Source organism: Helianthus annuus, chromosome 7 (genome assembly GCF_002127325.2).
Source record: "Helianthus annuus cultivar XRQ/B chromosome 7, HanXRQr2.0-SUNRISE, whole genome shotgun sequence".
Classification (NCBI taxonomy): domain Eukaryota; kingdom Viridiplantae; phylum Streptophyta; class Magnoliopsida; order Asterales; family Asteraceae; genus Helianthus; species Helianthus annuus.
In genome coordinates, this window is record NC_035439.2 from 137,683,821 (window position 1) to 137,704,967 (window position 21,147).

The 21,147-nt window shown below is 34.4% G+C and overlaps 2 protein-coding genes and 1 long non-coding RNA gene across 3 annotated transcripts; all 3 read right to left on the minus strand.

The window, feature by feature from the left end:
• Positions 1 to 3,912: 3,912 nt before the first annotated feature.
• On the minus strand, positions 3,913 to 5,106 carry LOC118480287. Its single transcript, XM_035975057.1, has 2 exons — positions 4,595 to 5,106; positions 3,913 to 3,994 (listed from the first exon to the last, which is right to left on the minus strand). Exons 1-2 carry the CDS (start codon positions 5,104 to 5,106, stop codon positions 3,913 to 3,915), a joined length of 594 nt encoding a protein of 197 aa, XP_035830950.1.
• Positions 5,107 to 5,323: 217 nt separating this feature from the next.
• Positions 5,324 to 7,735, minus strand: LOC110868732. The gene is made up of 3 exons (XM_035975058.1): positions 7,528 to 7,735; positions 7,163 to 7,411; positions 5,324 to 7,074 (listed from the first exon to the last, which is right to left on the minus strand). The coding sequence occupies exons 1-3, from the start codon at positions 7,733 to 7,735 to the stop codon at positions 5,324 to 5,326; spliced, it is 2,208 nt and encodes a 735-aa protein (XP_035830951.1).
• Positions 7,736 to 7,976: 241 nt separating this feature from the next.
• On the minus strand, positions 7,977 to 9,663 carry LOC118480463. The gene is made up of 3 exons (XR_004862837.1): positions 9,571 to 9,663; positions 8,358 to 8,797; positions 7,977 to 8,208 (listed from the first exon to the last, which is right to left on the minus strand). It is a non-coding gene; the product is annotated as an uncharacterized LOC118480463 (long non-coding RNA).
• Positions 9,664 to 21,147: the final 11,484 nt, after the last annotated feature.

Below are 21,147 nucleotides of genomic sequence, written 5' to 3' on the forward strand. Positions count from 1 at the left end.
ACCATATTAGTCCCTGAAGTATGAGTTTCAATTATTATTATTATTATTATTATTATTATTATTATTATTATTATTATTATTATTATTATTATTATTATTATTATTATTATTATTATTATTAGAGTTATTATTATTATTAACGTAACTTTTTTTAGCGTTTCACGTCTTTAACTGATTTGAAGAATTGGGTACAAGAAACGGGAAAGGAGTATGGTTACGTAATTGTTACCCGCCGATCAAAAAATATTGGCGGTACTACTGGGATGGTATGGCTTGTGTGCGACCGTAGTGGTGAGCACCGTAGTAAAGCAACAGTTAGGAAAGCTTGTAGCAAAAAAATCGGTTGCCCATTTTCATTACTCGCCATCCGGGACGTGACGAATGACACGTGGGAGTTAAAAGTGGACTTTGCGAACCATAACCACGAACCTACGATGAGTCTGTTGGGCCACGCTTTTGTGCGAAGATTTACTAAAGCCGAATACAAGCTAGTGGAGCAGCTAACTGCTCAAAACATGGAGCCACGTATCATATTTCAAACCCTAAGAAAGCAGTTCCCCGACAGCCTGCACGTTCAGAAAGACGTGCAAAATGCGGTACAAAAAATTAGAGCGACAATAATGGACGGAAAGAATCCTATTCAGGCACTGGAAAGCCCGCTGCATGACCACCGATTCATTTACGACACCCGACAGGATCCCAAAACATATGTCGTAACAGAGATTTTCTTTGTTCATCCTTATTCAATCACTATGTGGCGTGCATTCCCGCACGTGATGTTGATCGACGCGACCTACAAAACAAACCTCTACAACATGCCATTTGTCCAGGTTGTGGGTGTGACGTCGACTGGGAAGTCTTTTTGTATCGCACATGCCGTTATTTGTAAAGAACGAAGGGGTAACTACGTGTGGGTGCTTGAGAGGATCAAGTCAATATTGCATGAATGTATGATGTCACGTGTGATAGTCACGGATAGGGAGCTTGCCCTAATTAACGCGTGTTCTAAAGTATTCCCGAACGCAAATAAAATTCAGAAGGTTATATACGCTGCGTATTGACCAATACGCAGCGTATATAAAGTGTTCATATACGCTGTGTATAGGTCAATACGCAACGTATAAGCTAACTAGTGTATATAAGGATTAAGTTTCATATTCTAACAGCTCCGAGACGGAGGATAAACTGGTTAAGGCGTTGCGGTTCTAAACGATAGGTCACGAGTTCGATCCATGCAAGGGCCGGTTCTTTAAAGAAGACCCCCTTTTTTTACAGATTTTAGATATATTTACACTTTGGTCCCTAAAGTTTCAATTTTTACACAAATGGTCCCTGAAGTTTCGAAAATTGACATAAACGGTCCTTGAAGTTTCATAAATTTACAAAAATGGTCCCTGATGTTTCCAGGATTTACAAAAATGGTCCCTGAAGTTTTGAAAAATTGACAAAAATGGTCCCTGTACTGTTCAGTTAAGTGTGCTTACTAAGTTAGTGTTTAAAGAAGAAATCTTTATATGAAAGTTAACCTGGCTAAAACATTCAGTTAAAATAGTTTCAATAATGACTATATTAGTCCCTGAAGTATGAGTTTCATAAAATGACCAAATACTAACGTAACTTTTTTTTGGCGTTTCATGTCTCTAACTGATTTGAAGAATTGGGTACAGGAAACGGAAAAGAATTATGATTACGTAATTGTTACCCGCTACGCAACGTATATAAAACAGCTGCAAATTTGGGGTCATTTTGGTAGGTTTGAAGTGTCAAATTTCAAACCTGGCAAAAATTTGACACTTCAAACCTACCAAAATGACCCCCAATAAGCAGGTGTTTTATATACGTTGCGTATTGACCAATACGCAGCGTATATGAACCTTGTTTTCTGTGCAATGATTGGTTATCAGGCACTGAGATCTATGGTCTATCTACGCTGCATATTGGTCAATACGCAGCGTATAAGGTTAACCTTATACGTTGTGTATTGACCAATACGCAGCGTAGATAAACCCTAATTTTGCTAGGGTTTGATGTGCCAATAGGCACTTTGGTGTGCCAATAGGCACACTCATGTTAAAAAGAGTCACATCACTTTATTGTTTAAAAACTAAAAAAAATAACATTGAATTAATAATTTGAGCCACAACTTGGTCCTAGGTGTGACTCAGGTTGCCATCTAAATTGGCTCCACTTGTCATTCTTCTATTGGTTGTCTTTTATTTCTTTTTTGCTTTGTTCCTTTAAATTAACTAGTTTTGTATGTAATTAGATTATTAATAACTAGATGTTGATCCGCCTTTCTTGATAACATGTACAAAACGATGTAATAAAAAATCACAAGTAGCCATCAGCTAACATTGCGAATGAAGATTGCTGTATAGCTCAGATTTTCAAATATACTTCTACATGACAATAGTTTATATAAAAAAATAGGCTTTTCATATACAACAGTAAGTAAACAAACAGAAGCAGTTGCGTACTTTACAACACCAAACTTTCCTTTAATTGTTATGTGTGTCTATCTCTATTTCAGAATGCAATTTAACCTAAAATTAATAATAAGCAACATATATGTGGGAAAAAGTTTGCAAGAAGCATTATTTCTACTCGGTATTCTAATCTGGTAGTGGAAAACCCTTACTTTTCTTTCATCGGTTCTAGTGTCTATCAACTTAATTACGGATATTTCAGTTTGGGTCTGGTATTCTAGTCTAGCAGTGACAAAACCTTGCTTTTCTTTCATCGCTTAGTTTCAAGTCATAAAAAAATCTGGAAATAAGGTAATACATGAGACCTAGGGTGGACGGATTGACGCACAAGGAAGCACATGGGTAAAAAGATGGCGCAATATCTGCGGAAATACTGTCGCATGCGGTCAGTACGAACCACAAATGTAATTTGGTTTCTCCTTTTAACAGCAAATGGGTTATAAAGACTTGAAGGACTTCTTTTAAACGAAACTTTAAATTAATATTTAAAGGAATTGATTAGTGACTTTCATTAAAAACTTTTTAGGAACAGATACCTCTATGAACAACAATGGTAGTGATAAAAGAGAAATGGGTGAACATCAGCTTCTTCAACATCACATTACCTTATTAAGAGCCCAAAGTTAAAAAAAAATAGTGAATTCGTTAAAAATTTTCCCACGATTCTTCCTAATGAACAATCGAAGTTGTAAAGAGTAACCTAAGTTGTGAAATCATAACTGCTGGAGTCCTAATCGCCTGATGAAAGGCTTCGATTTGTTGGTGGTTGGGTTTAGGGCGTCAATTTTGAGCAGAGCTGTGTTCATTGGTGTTGCTAGATCGGCTTCTTTGACACAAAAGCAAAAAAAAAATATCATTTGTTAAAACAACTCTTCGTGAACAACCAATTAACAATCCTTCGTGAGCAACCAAATTTGAAATGAGTAACCTAAATTGTGAAAGCGTACCTCCTGAAGCCCTATCGCCTTACAAAAGCCTTCGATTTGGTGGTGGTTATGCCGCCGGCGTCGTCGATTTTGGGTGGAGAGGTATTGGTCGTTGTTGCTAGACAACGTTGTTTCATAAAAGGAGTTTGAGGGGGGATGTCGCCGGCAAAGTATGTTCCTTATACCAAGAAGATGGCAGAACCGTAATTAACATTCAGTTTTTGTCCCAAACTTATACTGTTCCTAGAGTTTTTACTGGTCTACCTTCAACATTCCTCCTAATTTCAGACTATTGTCACCCGTTCTAGCCAAACGACTATCGCGACGCCATCTTCCACTGTCATCGCCAACAGCAGCCTGGTCTTTGTAGTAGGTGTCGCTGCTACAAAGTAACCGATGTTGATTTTAGTACAGGGTAGTTGAATACGTACCGAACGTTGTGCTTACAAATGGTTTTATTTTGCATACCATATCTACAATATCGTATATTAACCTGCTTCTCATCTTCTACGGATGTCTGTGAAGTCTCCAGCTGAAAGTGGACGTCTTTTCAATCTCCATGTGTGTTCACTGGTTTTGCAGCTGTACAAAAAGAATAAAGTGGTTTTATTGGTAAAAAAAAAACATGCACTGAAATTATTGGTAGACAGAGCATACTAAAGTAAATTTTATTAAAAGACAATTGCAGCAATAATAAACATATTAAAACAGCAAAAACAATACGTATAGGATAAATGATGTGTTAAAATAACCTGATTATTTCTGATCAGATGCATCAATTCAGAAAAGACAACATTTTTTGTTGTCTCAGCAGAATTGTAGTCATCGGAAGTAATTAGTATTTTAAGTGAATTTGGTGATGTAGCACGTGAAAGGGCAACATATAATTGGCCATGAGTAAATACTGGTTGTGGAAGATAGATACCAATTTTTTTGAGAGACTGGCCTTGGCTTTTATTTATTGTCATAGCGTAACAAATTTTTAATGGAAATTGGCGCCTGGTAAAGACAAATGGCATATCTTTATTGTTTTGAACAAATTTTATTCTAGGTATATATACACGGCGGCCAGTTGAAGTGCCAGTTATTACATATGCTTCAATTATTCTAGGCAATAATTGCGATACTAATAGTCGTGTCCCATTGCATAGACCTAATGTTTGATTTATATTTCGAAGTAACATAACAGGAGTATTAACTTTTAAATTAAGCTTATGAGGGGGAATGTTAGGAAAACTTAGCTCGTTCAAGTATTCTTGTGGGTATAGAGTTTCACAGTCAGCGGCATTTTGCATATGAGGTACCATGCTATCATGACTGATGTATGTCCTGCTTTCACCGGGAATCATATTTAAGATGATATTATTTATTTGATCAGCTGTATCATTCTTTGGGCACACAATTGCTCTATTTGACAAATTTTCAGCACATGGATTAGCAAGTATTGAATCATCATACACAAAGCGGATGAGAGATTGGAGAGCGTCTTCGGTTGGCGTAATTAGGAATCGTGATGGTATGTGAACAATTCTTGTATTTAATGGATCTTCTGTATCAGGTTCTCCTATTAAGCCATCACCAATAGAAAGTAACCATGAAGCAAATTCACCAGAGGCTTGTGCTGAAGCTGTGTTATCAGTTAAATCTTTTAGACGCATGTTTTCAGACAATGTGTAAAGTGTGAAAATGGCCATAAATAAGACTTTGGTAATGTTGAATCAATGATCTCTGAACGTGTACTCCTAGGTTTGACTGGCAATGTTTGATGAAAGTCGCCACCAAGAAGTATAGATTTACCACCAAATAGACGTGTCTCATCTTCAAGAATATCTTTCAGAGTTCTATCCAAACATTCAAGACACCGGCGATCACTCATTGGAGCCTCATCCCAGATTATAAGTGCAGTCTGTTTCAAGAGCTCAGCAAGTTGAGTATTTTTTTAATGTTGCAGTTAGACTTGTCCGTTAAATTTGTAGGTATGTGAAACCTTGAGTGTGCTGTCCTGCCCGAGGGTAATAAGAGAGACGCAATCCCGGAAGCTGCAACCGCTAACACGATTTTTCCAATGGATCTAAACAAAGATATTATTGTAGTCCACAAGAAGGTTTTCCCAGTTCCACAATGCCCATAAACAAATATTAACACCTGTGATTCAGTAGTTGTTGAATCCTTGACGACATTGTAGACCTGAAGTTGGTTCGCATTGAGTAATGAATGCATTTCACAATGTTGTGAGGCTAGTGCAGCTCTATTGTAGCTTGTCTCTTCCATTAGAAGTCGGTTCCTTAAAGTTGCAAGAATTGTTGTAGGAGGTAATGGAAGACCAAAATCTTTAAGTGATTTAGATGGAGTAGCAGAGTTTAACAGTCTTTCTATTTCCAGAAGCAAATGTTGTTGTAAATCATCATCATTTACATGGAAATCAGGATTCGACGAAGCAGAATTAAGAGCTAGAAGCATATCATCAGCCATCTTTCTCCACTCAGATTCCCATAAAGTTAAAGGTTGGCTTACTTCACAAAAAAGAAGCATATGGCAGAATAGGGATCTCAATTCGGAAGATGTGGCCCAGGTAGAAGCTTCGGCAAAAGCTGTTTGCCACTCTCTATCATCACCCGTTAAACCCAGCGCATCACATGCCGCACGAAAGGTTGTATAAGTGATGTTTGAGAACGTACGAATGTCATCGAATGACTTACAACCTTTTTGATGAGAAAGCAACGTGCGTAAATAAAAGAGTTCACCAGAAGTTGGATAAACATACACAAGACGGCCAATTGCGCCTGTTCTCATTTGAGCTCTGTGAATCCAACATTTTGCGGAAACATCCCAACGATATCTAGAAGGATAGTTGGTATAAGTAAGATCCCGTCCATTTGAATCCGCATTATTGCTAGACAACCACTCGGTTAAAGTCGTTTTTCCAAACGATGGATTGTTGATAATAGACTGAAGATTGTGATTATCTCTAAACGTCACATTCTGCATATTTTCCAAATGAACTGCAAGGATTTGAACAGCCGGTTGTCTTTCGTGAATAGGGAAATTCAAAATTCTCCATGATGCCTCATGCGGGCAAATAAATCTTCCATCCAAAAAATTAATTACCTCATTGACTACAGGAGGCTCATGGGTTGATGTTGAAGCAGAGTTTTGGTGAGCTCTGTAGATTGCAAATCTAACACGGTCTGCTCCTTTTGAGATGTACTTAAAAAGGTATTTGATCATCATGTTCCAGCCACAGTACTCTACGTTTATATGCGCATTAAAACGGCTACACAATCGTTTGTTGTAAGGAACAACGTAACTGTTATCAATTTGGATGCCATTTCTCAATGTGTGATGTTGGCCTTGAAGCCTTTTATAATGAGCATACCCAGCCTTATCAAATCGGGTTTCGGACTGAAAAGGCTTTGGAAACCGCTTTGAACATTGACCTTCGTGCATACAAGGACTATTAGGATTTAATAGTCCACAAGGGCCATGGATCATGCACTCCGTAGTTGTTTTATACAGAGAGAATTCTGTACAAGGATCAGGAAATTGAGCTGTCACATATGAGTCAATGTCAGAAGCGTCTTGTATTTTATACGGATCTGTAACCCAAAGAAGAGTATGACAATGTGGCAATCCTCTTTTTTGAAACTCAATAGTATACAAATCTGTAAAAATAAGAACAAAGAACAATGTTACATCACAGATTCTAAAAGGATTAACGAAAGGTAAGACAAAGACATGAGGAATACTAACATGCTGCTACATCACCAAACGTTTTATCTTCTTTCATAAATTTGACGAATTCAATAACCTTCATCTGAAAAACGCAGGATATGATATCTGGCCGATCTTCAGCATGCAAATAGTTAACCTTATTGAGATGCCTAGCAATCTCCGGCCACTTAACATTACACGTAAATGTTATAAAGTACTGCGGATTACCATGGACTCTACAAATTGCAAGTGCATCTTGATAATGTTTATACATATACCTTGGACCGCCTGTGAATGATGAAGGCAAAAATATTCTTTTACCTATCGACCGAGAATCTGTATCTCCTCGGAACGAAACAGATTTTGGTTTGTATTTATATAATCTAAGCGACTTTGTTCTATACATGTGTATGCATCAACTAAGTACTGCTGGAAGAGCCTACCACCCATTAAGAGAAGAGAGTACACACCAGCACGATCATGAATCTGATAGCTATAGTACATGTTTACCGTAAGGTTTTTATCTCGTGAAGCGGCTGGAAGGCGTAGACGAAGTCTAGGGGACCAACCCTGCTCACCGAAAGGGAAAAGCAGTGGATACTGCAATGGCATATAAGATGGGTGGAGTTTGCTCACCCTTTGAGCTGTACCATTCTTTTTATGAAGAATGATGTCGTACGTGCTAGCGTTCGAGTCATCACCATGTACAATAGCACCCAATGTATCAGGAGCAGGCGTGTCATATCTTCTGTCTGGAACATTGTTATAAAGACGGATACTAAAGTCTGGTCCACCTTCTATATCGCATAGTTCGAAAGCATTTTTGAAGACGCGAACATATTCATTGATAGATTTCAAAGTGTCACTAAGGCTACTTACAATAGCAGGTGAAAGGCCGTTTCGATCTGTTTCAGCGAAAAATCTAAGTCTATTTGCTATCTCATTTTGTGTATCGTAAACATACATTTGCAAAAACCGTGGCTTTTCATTTGGCGAAGGGCATAAAGAGCCAATCCAATGTGAAATCTGACCAGAAACCTTAAAAACATAGGGGCCACGTCCGTCGTTTATACTTTCGTCAACATCTGCACCAAAAGACGTCATAGCGAACATGCTGTTATACAGTCTAATTCTTTCCAAGAAACCAGAATCATCAAATAATTGTTTGATAACAGCTGGTGGCTGAAGAGGAAAAGGCATTGCTACAGTTCCTGATTTGCAACATTGATTATACCTTGGATGATTTGACCGTGAAGCGTAAACAACCCTTTCAGCAAACCAGAACATAGCACTACAATATTCACACACACAAACACAGTCACCGCAGTCGAAATATGTAGGAAGCGGGGTGCGTTCTTCCTGAGATGACGCGTGGCGACCACCTGTCACTGGCTCTAACATTCTTGATACCCTACGCAAACGACTGCTATGTGATGATTCACCAATTTCATAGGTACTAAACACTCTTGGACGCTTACCAGAGGCTCCTCTTGGAATCATTTTGGTTTATACATTAAACAACGTTAGTAAAAATGAAATACGTAGATAAATATAAATAAAGCTTAAAAACCTGAAATAAGCAAAGGTAGATCGTGCATAAAATCAACAATACAAAAACGATAACATTACCATTTTCAACAGGTAATCCTTAAAAGGCTAACCACAACTTAAGACCTGCAATGTAGAAGAAAGCACATCTTTTAGATATCGAATATTCGTAAAATACAACGAAGAGAGAAAATTTTTCTTTGGGCGTTTTGCTTTCAGATTCTGTGATAGATCTTGTGGACTTTCAATTCAATGGCTCAATAAGTCACAAACGCCGTTAAAAAAACTCACAAACAATAAAATATTACTTTCTAATGTTTTAAGGTTTTCTAAAGCGTACAACATTATACATGTGTTTGATTTATACAATTCAATTGGATTGTGAAAGCTTCAGACTTGGTAAAGTTTTTCCAAGCTAAGTGCACAAATCATGTTTGGCTCTTGAGCTTTCGCCTTTAGAACCACCACCAAGTCAAGGTGTAGCCTTCTCAAAGATGGCAGTATAACAGCTGGCATATATCAATTTTCATCATAGAACTTTTTTTGACACTTCTTAGGCAAAAAAAATATCAAATTATTTGCCTAAAAACAAAGGGATTTTTTTTTCAAGTAAATTTTTTACTCTTTTTATTGAGTGTTGTTTTCATTGTTATAAAAAAGCCCCAAAAATCAACTGACAATACCCACATTCTAATCCTCTGTCTCTGTTTACTGGAATTCAAAGAAACAAACTAACCTAATTATGAATGTTACCATGATTCATTGTTATAAAAAAGCCCCAAAAATCAACTGACAATACCCAATTCTAATCCTCTGTCTCTGTTTACTGGGATTCAAAGAAACAATCAAGCAACTCTTTACTCGATGGTTGTAAACAATGGTTACAGAAGAAGGCTTACCTGATGTCGGAGATCGGCGACGAAGGTGAGGGCGAACGGTGGTGCATAGTGGTTCCGGTATGGCTGGAGAAGACGGGTGAGGCCGTGGTGGTTGGAACCAGCGACGGGGAAGTGGTGATGGAGGCGGAAGTTGGTTGGAGGCGGATGTGGGCGACGGAGTGGTTGGCGTCCAAGACGATGATGGAGGGCGGTGGTGGGAATGTGTCGATGTGGTGAAGAAGAAGTTCAGAATGTGATTTAGGTATTAGGGTTTAGAAGATATAAAGCTAACGCCGTGACCGTTTAGTCACTGTTTCTCGGTTATGTTATGTTTTAATACATATATATGAATAACTTAACAAACTTTAATGTTTTTTTTAAATCTAAGAATTTTTATTATTTATGTTTGATGAACATGAATATTTTTTATTTAGTTTTAATATTGTTTTACTTAAAATAATATTTTTTAAATAATCATTTTTATTATATTACAAATTTATAGAATTAATTAAAACCTAAATCATATTTACTTAGTAAAAAATGGTTGTGTTGGGTCACCAATGGATGTTAAAAGTTGAGTTAGGTTGGGTTGTGACTTGTGTAGTTGGAAGAGAGAGAAATACATATTTTATTGAAATGTTGGGTTGGGTTGGGTTGGGTTGGATTGAGTTGGATCACGAATGAGAGTGGTTTGAGGAAGGACAAGGCCGGACACTTCTGGTTGTAGCCAGAGGTTGGGTTTTGTATTCTTTTTAATTAATTTGTTATATAGGTAAAGATCAAATACAAACGTGTTTTAACATACTAAACGTAAGAAGCAAAGGAAGATTTTTTTTTTTAAAAAAAAAAATCATATGCTTAAGCATGATATTTAGTTAAAATGTAAAAAAAGAAATAAATAAAAATTCATGTATTTACTCTAATAGAGTTATTACACCAGAGTGATTAAATAATTACTTTACTAGTACAAATACACACAAAAAATTAATTATGGGACGAAAATACGTGTTCGACAAGATTGAAAAAAAAAACATGTCTTTACTTCTCACGTTTAGTATCTTAAAACCATTTATAACAATAACTTTTCCATATATATGTATATATATATATAGGGTAAGGTTCATGCGAGAACCACCTTTATTGCGAGAACCGCGAGAACCAATGTGAACACAACCTAAAATAGCTAAAAAAACCTAAAAAAAACCCTAAAAAAACCTAACCCCCACCCCCACCCCCCAAAAACCTAAAACCCCACAACCCCCCCCCCCCAAAAAAAAAAAACCTAACCCCCCCCCCCAAAAAAAAAAAACCTAACCCCCCCCCCCCAAGCTAAATGCTAAAAACTAAAACCCTCAAAAAAACCTAAAAAACACCTAACACCCCCCCCCCACCCCCCACCCCCAAAAACCTAAACCCCCCTCCCCCACCCCCCAAAAACCTAAACCCCCCCACCCCCCCCCCTCAAGCTAAAATGCTAAAAACTAAAACCCTCAAAAAACCTACCCCCCCCCCCCCAAAAAAAAACCTAAACCCCCCTCCCCACCCCCAAAAACCTAAACCCCCCCCCCCACCCCCCCCCCCCAAAGCTAAAATGCTAAAAACTAAACCCCCAAAAAACCTAACCAACTATCGATCTGGTTCGTCGGTTCAAGCAATCTTTGTCATACTCGAACAACTGAAATCAAAAGTGATTAAAAATACTTAACCGAACATCTATATATAAAGATTATTTCGTTATTTTAAAAAATATATATAGCTATGAATTACAAAAAAAAAATTGTTATTTTAAATAACGCGTGGATAATAATATAAAGAGTAAACTGCTAAAATCATCCCTAAGGTTTGACTCAAATTGCTAGATCAGTCCAAAATCAACTTTTTTTTGTTAAAACAGTCCCTGAGCCTAGTTTCTGTTGCTATTTCAATCCAATAAATTAACACCGTTAGAACCTCCGTTAATGAATGGGTAAAACTGCTAAATTCGTCCCTGAGGTTTGATTCAAGTTGCTAGATCAGTCCAAAATCAAGTTTTTTGAATTTGTTAATTATAAACTTATTTAGGTATATAATTTTTCTAGACTTGCATTAATTTTTTGAATTTGTTAATTATAAACTTATGTAGATTATAAACTTATTTAGGTATATAATTTTTCTAGACTTGCATTAATTTTTTGAATTTGTTAATTATAAACTTATGTAGATTATAAACTTATTTAGGTATATAAATCATTAATATCACAAGATTATAAACTTATTTAAGGCGGGTCCAGTTATATTTATGTTCGTTGAATAAATCATTAATATCACAAGAGAAAAAAAATGGTAAATGACAGGTTCTTAATGCATCAATACTTGTACCAAATGCATTATATATTTTCTTAAATGTCTTAAAATTTAAGATAAATTACAAGTCTACCCTAAATATATAATTTAAATTTGTGTTTAGTTATAAAAATATAAACAGAATGTAGCTCTTTTGGAGAGCGCAATTTTATTTGACCTGTCTTAAACACTGGTTTGACCCGAACCCGTTTTGACTCAAACCAAAACAATCCTTTTTATGAGACTTGTTCTGGCACGACATGTTGTCCGACCTCACCTGAATGATAAGTATTATTAAATAAGAAACCACTTAATTAAGTAGAAAAAATGAATAAAAGAACTTTATAATACAAATATTAAATTAAAATAATTGATAAATATTAAACATTAAATATTACGATTTAAATAAAAACAAATAAAAATTATGTTAATTTCTTAATATTTAAATTTACATATAATGTTTGTATTTTTCATAACTAAATATTGTTTAAATTAACTTGTGTCTTATTTAAATCCTTAAATAAATACTAAATATTTACATGGTAACAACAACAACAACAACATCGAAATAAAATCAGTATTTAAGGCTGGGCCGGTTAAATTACGCTCTTCAAAAAAGCTACATTTATATTTTTAAAACTAATTTTATTTAAATTAAATTAAGTATTATCTTATTTAAATACTTAAGTATATAATTAGTAAACATTTAATGATAATAATAATAATAATAATAATAATAATAATAATAATAATAATAATAATAATAATAATAATCAAAATAACTAACAAATAATTTTTCAAAATAACTAACAAAAGGATTTTTTCTCTTGTGATATTAATGATTTATATACCTAAATAAGTTTATAATCTAAATAAGTTTATAATTAACAAATTCAAAAAATTAATGCAAGTCTAGAAAAATTATATATCTAAATAAGTTTATAATTAACAAATTCAAAAAATTAATGCAAGTCTAGAAAAATTATATACCTAAATAAGTTTATAATTAACAAATTCAAAAAACTTGATTTTAGACTGATCTAGCAACTTGAATCAAACCTCAGGGACGAATTTAGCAGTTTTACCCATTCATTAACGGAGGTTCTAACGGTGTTAATTTATTGGACTGAAATAGCAACAGAAACTAGGCTCAGGGACTGTTTTAGCAAAAAAAGTTGATTTTGAACTGATTTAGCAATTTGAGTTAAACCACAGGGACGATTTTAGCAGTTTACAGTTTACTCTAATATAAATAAAAGAAAACGAAAGAAGAGGCAAGCACCATCAAGATAAGAAGCTTCTCCCACCCAAAAGAAAGTAAAGCTGATTAATAATTGTCAACGTCCAACTTCAAAAGTACTTTTTCTTCCTTGGTGTAACCGATTTTTTGGCATTTTTGTAAGCAAGATAAATAAATAAATTACACTACTTAATAAAAAATAATATAATAAAAGGGAAAAAAAATTTATGATATTGCTTCCTTTGTGCGAATTTACATAATATAGAACACTGTAAGTGGATTCTGAAAACTTCAACATCATAACTGCTATAAATATAACATTTCCATGTGCTAAACTAATATCCTAACGTTCACTCCAAGGCAGCACACTACACACTGAGCAATCATGTATAAAACAGTATTGTTTTTTTATTAAAAAAAGGAGTTAAATGCCATTTAACTCCTTGTGGTTTAGGTCATTTTGCCAGTTTAGTCCAAAGTTTTCATTTTTCGCCTGTGGGTCCAAAAAGGTTTCACCGTTGCCATTTTAGTCCACTAGGTAAACTCTATCCATTTTTTTTTTTTGTTAACGAGAAGGGCAATTCGGTCATTTTATATGTAATTCTATTAACTAAAAGGGCAATTCGGCCACATAAAATGACTGAATTGGTTTTCTCGTTAACAGAAAAAATTGGATGAATTTAACTCAGTGGACTAACATGGCAACGATGAAACCTTTTTGGACCCACAGGTAAAAAATAAAACATTTGAACTAAACTGTCAAAATAACACAAACCAAAGGGACTAAAATGGCATTTAACTCTAACAAAAAGCCATCATTTGGCGCGCCTTGGAATAAACCAACCCTCCCCCTCCCGCTTCTTTGTGAGTGTTCAGTGTTGTTGGGAATTCTAAACAATGAAATTGACTTGGCGTGGAAGGCTTAATTAAGGAGGGTTTTAAAGAGTGGATAGTTATAGATTATTAAATATGATTATCATTATAATCAGTTGTAATTATCATGTCCTAGTTAACTGATTAGATAATTATCTAGCATCCTAGACGAATTAAGTTCGGATGTCACTAGGATATATATGTGAACAATTCCAGTTATAGTATAACGCGTTAGGTTAGCTATATATACAGTGTATTAGGTAGAGATTTGTAACTCAAAGTTTTCAGATTTAGTTTCGCTAATAATAATATACGTATTTGGGTGTTTAAACCATATACAATTGTTCATCCAATTTCCTAAGTATCGATTGGGACTTGAGGTGTCTTTCTAAAAGTTCGACACTAAGGTGTACATCTTCCGAACACATAGGAAATACTGACCAGCACACTCGAGACTGCCCTATAAATATTTGGGGGATATTAATTCTGGGATGACCAGTTTAGTAATACTAGCTTCAAATTAACAACAAGGGTATAATACATGTGAAAAATAGGAAAATTTAAGGAAAGGAATGAAATTAATCGTAGTCATAGGTATCAAACGAAAATGAGTGACCCATATTTTGGTTACTGAAGATACATATCCGAATCCGAACCTTATCCTTAGGGACGGACTGATCATCTTATGGACGAACATTCTGAAGACGTCCATACCCCATGACACCGAGGACGGACATCCGAACAAGTGCGTCTGGACGAATGACTTCATCTCAGTTGACAATTATAAATACCCCATCAAGTACAAAGCCAAGTACGATTTTCTGAACCTTCGTCCTAACTTTCTCTCTCTATTTTCTCTCTCTACCAATACTTATCCTCACGTCGGAGGGTGGTCGCAGAGGGACCCTCCCATCTTTGCGACTAGCCTAACGGTTTATTGTTTTGCAGGTGAAGGTTCTCATCTCCTACAAGATCCAAACCCCCCATTTACAGGCTCCGGCCTTGCTCGATTCTTGGATCTTCAGTTACCATTTATAGGTTTGAGTTGCGTTAATGTCTGGTTGCAATGTAAGTGTTGTTGTTGTATGTAGAATATGTCACCAACAAACAACTAAAAAATTTGTGTGAAAATCTCAATTGAAATCTTATTTTTTACTATTATTGATGGATTAACGAGGAATAGTTCTTCGGAAAACGGCTCCCATTAGTGAATCACAATTCACACCTTCATGGGTTAAGATATTTGTGGTTGATCCGTTAGTTATTAATGAGAGATGACCTATGTATTTTAAGTTTTCATTTTCTATTTTTTCTTCTGTTGGTTTCTAATGTGGTATCTTTCGCTAATCACTCTGTAATTACCTGTGATAACATGTGACGATCGGCGGGTGTCAATAATACTTAGGGTTTCTAATATTGCAACTGCATATATCACCAGTCTTATAAGAGAATGACATCATATCACTTGTGTTACAAGTCGGTACCCTTTTAAAAAACTTCTCAATATAAACCCTGCTCTTTTACCCAGGTTTGTGACTTGCAATTATAAACTAAAAAACCTATAGTTGGCAAAGTTAATCTTTTTTAGGTTATATGTTGTGTATATAAATATAATATTTGTTTAGATTAAATTTATTGATGCAAACTGTTTAATGAGGTTCTGAGGAATGCGGATAGGAGCGGGAGGATGCGTTAAAGGTAGATGACAGTATTCAAGAAATAAGGGATCCGGGTCATTAATTCTTCAACTTTTGGGCCTAAATGTTTTACATGTTTGGGTCATTATGTATTTACTTAATTGTTAGTTTATTTGAGCCAAATACACATTTAATATAATAAAAATAAAACTTGGAGCAGTGGCGGACACAAAATTTTTTTCCAAGGGGTGTGAAAAATTTTTAAGGATTTTAGGCCTCTACTATATAAAAAAAAATTCCATTCATAGTAGGTCGAATTGGGTCGGGTCATGTAAAACGAAACATCAAACTAAAATTCATATAATTATAAATAGGAAGTCAAACGTCATTACGAACATATTTAAAGTTGTGCCCTACGGGTTTTCATTTTTTGAATATCCAAAACATCATCTAGAGTGACTTTCCTAAACAATCAAACCCTAATTTTACTTGATTCTAATAACCTAAATAAACAAAGATTCAACCCTAATTTTACTTGATTCTAATAACATAAATAAACAAAGATTCAAATAAAATAACATAATAAATAATAAAAGAAAAACATCAACAAACATACAAAGATCAACCCTTATCTATTTCCTTATATCTCTATTTCTCCTAAACATTCACCAAGACAATAAAACAATAAAGAAAACCATCATAAAACATACCTCACTCGTTTATAAAACATACCTCACTCATTTATAAAACATACCTGGCTCATTTAAGAGGAGAATTCCGGCGAAAACGGACCGGTGGTGGCTGGAATTCGGGATTTCCGACAAAAAAAGGATGCCATTGCAATAGCCGGACAATGGATGTAATGGGTTATTTTATTAATTTAAATAAAAATTGAGTTGGGTCAGGCTTGGGTTAATAAAATTGGGTTATATATTGGGCTTAAACTTATAAGATTAGTAGTTTTATTGGGTTAAGTGCATACATAATAATTAGTGTTTATATAATTTTTTTATAAATTCATAATATAATTTTTTTAAGAGGGGTGGTTAAAAAAATTTAAAAGGTGTGGTTGAAAATTTTCAAATACATTAATTTTTTTCAAGTGCTGCATCCGCCACCTCAGGCTTTAGGGTGGGTACGCCCCTGAATTGGAAGCGTTTACTTTTTGGAGACCTTAGACTTTGTCTAACCTACTAAGCTTTAAGACCGGCCTCGACTAAACTCAGTACAAACTGGGAACAAACGTTGCAAGCGAAACTGTGAGCAAATCTTCTAAATAAAAGCTACAACTTGGTTAGCATTTACCTTTACTTTATAATATTAATAATTAATCTTAATCATTATGGTATATAAAAAGTAGTTCCTTCCTCTACAAGTAAACGAAAAGGGAGAAATATCCACACTCGTAGATATCTAGAACTTGTCTGGCTGCTTTTTTGGGTAAAGGATCACAAACTCATGATTCCTTGGAAGTCGACATTGCCGTAATATATTGAATACTTTCTTTTGAATAAAATAAATAATATCTACAAAGTAAAAGCATGCATACAATTTAAGATGCGTTAGTTGCTTGCATTTACATTCTATGACGATTTAGAATGCAAAAAAATTGCAAATTTTATCCTTTACACACACCTAACTTTTCTAGATCGTTATCAAAATATCATATTCTTTTATATAATTGGCTTTGCTAACTTTTCTATATCGTTATCAAAATATCATATTCTTTTATATAATAGGCTTTTAATTTAGTTGATTTGTATCATATTCTTTTATATAATAGGCTTTTAATTTAGTTGTTTGAAAATATATATATACTAGATTATTGCCCCGTGTAATACACGGGCTGAATCACAATCACAATGTGAAATAAGAAAAAATATATATATGATCTTTTATAAGTTTAAAGAGGAATATATGAAAATGACTATATGTCTATCGTGTCGGATTGGTGAGTTAGTCTAAACAAAACACATTCGTGTCAAATACATCAATCTTAACTGAAACACATTTAAAATTGTAAAACCGGAACACAACTCGTTTAAGCCATTTAGCTAAACGAGTCAAGCGGATTGACGTGTTGTAAAATGGATTTTGTCAAGTTGTAAACATGTTAAAACATGTTAACAGCGAGCAGGGCCGGCGGCACAAGGCCCAAACCCTCCGAGGGCCCAAATCTTTTTAATTTAATATAAAATTTACGCTGTATAAGATAGATTATATATGCACTGAATCGAGTGATAACATAAATGAGTCATTGTACCAATGGTTATTGTCTTGCTTAAACAACAAGGAGATGCAAATTCTAATCCGGGTGTCTCCAAATTCTTTATTTTAGCTTATTTGTTTTCTTTTTGTTAGTGGCATTAAATGCTTAATTTTGTCACGTGCATCTTTACCTTTAATTAATAAATTACTTGCTAAACTTAGCTAAAAATAACTATTTAAATTACATCCACGTAAATTTTAATGATTAATGAGTTTATATTATTGGAGATTTTCGAATATGGCCCAAATTTTTTATCTCACACAGGGCCAAAATTTGTTTTGTGATTTTCGAAGACGGTCCTGACAACGAGCTGGTGGATTGTAAGAAATGAGTTAAACGTAGGGGTGTTCATCGAATCGAATATCGAATTTTCAAATTATTCGAATAATTTTTATTTTCCCTTGAATTCGTAATTCGATTAAAACTAATCGTATTCGATTCGAATTCGTATTCGAATAAAAAAAACTCAATTCGTATTCAATTCGTATTCGATTAAAAATTCGAATCGAATTCGAATAAATTCGATTTAATTCACATTCTTTAAAAACATGTAAAAAACTATCAAAATGAAAAATAAATTTTAAAGCAGCCATAAAGCATAACATCACATTAAAAACTTCCAAATAAAGTACCAAAAGTCTAAAATTCAAAACGAGAAGTCGGGAATAACCACTCCACATTACAAGTTAATATTTTTAGGGTTATAAATCTATTGATAGATTTGTTACTTAGGTTTTAGTTATGTGCCATGTAGTGCGTTTGGTAATGGGTAATTTAATACTTGGAAAAAAATTTGAAAATAATTTATAGTATAGCTTAATAAAAGTTATATATGAATTATATATAAAAATAGAGTAGGAGTTGGGTAGAAAGTGTGTTTTTCCTAGAAAGTCTAGGAAGCAATAAGAACGCGACATGTGCCATTGAAGGATTTTAACTAAAAGGGCAATTGTGTAATTTGAATATTATTTTAATTATGGATTATTTTATTAGGATAACTAACTAACCAGAAAATTATGGAAACTAAATATCCCATTTAATTGAAATTGACATTTTCAATTTAAATCATACAATCCATACAACATATTCACAGAAATTCATAAAAAAGCATTTTACAACATTGCTGGAGGATTCTTGACATTGTGTTTTAACAGCAACTATATTTCTTGACGCTATGTTTTAACAGCAAGCAGATTTGCTGGAGGATTCTTGATATTGTGTTTTAACAGCAAGCAGATTTCTTGACATTGTGTTTTAACAGCAAGCAGATTTCTTGACGCTGTGTTTTAACAGCAAGCAGATTTCTTGACGCTGTGTTTTAACAGCGAGCAGATTGCTGGAGGATTCTTGACATTGTGTTTTAACAGCAAGCAGATTTCCTTGACATTGTGTTTTAACAGCAAGTAGATTTCCTTGACGCTATGTTTTAACAACAAGCAGATTGCTGGACATTGTGTTTTAACAGCAAGCAGATTTCTTGACGCTGTGTTTTAACAGCAAGCAGATTTCTTGACATTGTGTTTTAACAGCAAGCAGATTGTTGGACACACTGTCAATGTCTTCGTCTTCAACACAACCCAGTGTCTTCATCTTCAACACACTCTCATCATCAACATTAAAATGGTAAAACACATCAACCTTAAAGTGGTAAAACACATCAACCTTAAATCATACAACGAAGATACGAAAGTGAATCCGGTAACCTAGAGTTAAATGAGACTGACCTGGATTCGAAAAGGGCTCGCCGGAAACCTTGTCTGATCGTCGGCGGCGGCGTCACCCTAGCCGCTCCTCTCTGCCTACCCCCTTCTGGTCGCTGAGCACCACCACCACAGCGCCATCCTGCGCCGCCACCTAACCCCACAAAATCCCTCCTCCACTGTGTGTTGCGGCCATCACCGTTTTGAGGTTTTTTGAGGTGGGTTTAGAGAGGGAGAGAGAGAGAAAGAGGGGAAATCGCATGAATTTAGGGATTGGTTATTGATATGGCAGTTTCTTAACTGATTTAAAACACTTCCAATTACCAAAATACTCTCACTATATTAAAAGTCTCAAATTATATAACTCAGATATTACGAAAATGCCATCCATTTGATCTAAGCCATTAAACACACTCATCTAAGGGCCCAGATCGCTTCCTACACTTTCTAGGAAAAACACACTTTCCGCAGGATCCCTACTCTATAAAAGTAATAAATAAAAATGTATAATTTTTATTCGAATTTCGAATCGAATTCGAATTCTTTTAATCGAAACGAATTCTTGATAATCGAATCGAATTTAAACGAATTTCGAATTTTTCAAATTCGAAACGAATTCTGAACACCCCTAGTTAAACTTAAACGGGTTGAAGGGCTGACCTATTTAATTCAACAGATAAACTCAAACACAACTTGTTTAATTAAAGATGTCATCACACTATATGTATCAAACAAATTAGATATGAAAGCACAAAACATGATTAGTTCCATATGAACAGTGGCGGAGCCACACTTTGAACAATGGTGTCGTCCGACACCATTGAATTTTGTGTAGCAAATACAACGTATAATAGGAAAAATTAGAGCGACACCATTGTTTTTTTACGAGCGACACCATTGTCTTTTTACAAACAACACCATTGTTTTGTTTTCTTCTAAAAGAATTAGATAATAAACAAATTTATAGTTCGTCTTTTTACAAACAACACCATTGTTTTGTTTTCTTCTAAAAGAATTAGATAATAAACAAATTTATAGTTCAAAAATTAAGATCAGTTACTTGAATTTGATTAGTATACTTTAAATCATTAGGTGTCGATGCTTAATTTTTTTTTCTAATCTATTAAGCATTATTGGCCCATGTCTAATTGGTTTTGTTTCAATTGTTTAACCTAACCAGAACCAGATGTTTTATGATCATCTGAATGATGCTTGCACTTGTTTGTTATAATGAAAAAGGGTTTATTTTTTTTATTATTTTTTTTTTTTGCAAGTTGTCGTTCTACACTATAACAATTCAAAACGTGAATAGTAATAAATTTATGTTTGGTCATTTAATAGTTTAATTCATAATTATAAGGCTATAATATTATGGTCTTTTTTTATAATTAATTTACGTTTCAAACCTGAATATTAATAAAGTTATCAAACAACCTCTATACTATAATAATTTTTTGATAAACGATTTACATATACCCTTGAACTTTAATAGATTTACCATAGGTAAGTTTAATAATAATTATATTTTTTAAAAGCGATTTATGTTTCGACCCCCAA

What these genes read in the sequence shown, in the direction of transcription:
- LOC118480287 (XM_035975057.1), bottom strand. Translation starts at nt 5,106, where the DNA reads ATGGCCATTTTCACACTTTACACATTGTCTGAAAACATGCGTCTAAAA. An exon ending in AAAGTTAATACTCCTGTTAT is followed by an intron (nt 3,995 to 4,594) that starts GTTACTTCGAAA and finishes CTTTTTGTACAG; the next exon opens with CTGCAAAACCAGTGAACACA.
- LOC110868732 (XM_035975058.1), bottom strand. Translation starts at nt 7,735, where the DNA reads ATGCCATTGCAGTATCCACTGCTTTTCCCTTTCGGTGAGCAGGGTTGG. An exon ending in CTTAGTTGATGCATACACAT is followed by an intron (nt 7,412 to 7,527) that starts GTATAGAACAAA and finishes CATCATTCACAG; the next exon opens with GCGGTCCAAGGTATATGTAT. An exon ending in GTTTGGTGATGTAGCAGCAT is followed by an intron (nt 7,075 to 7,162) that starts GTTAGTATTCCT and finishes TTATTTTTACAG; the next exon opens with ATTTGTATACTATTGAGTTT.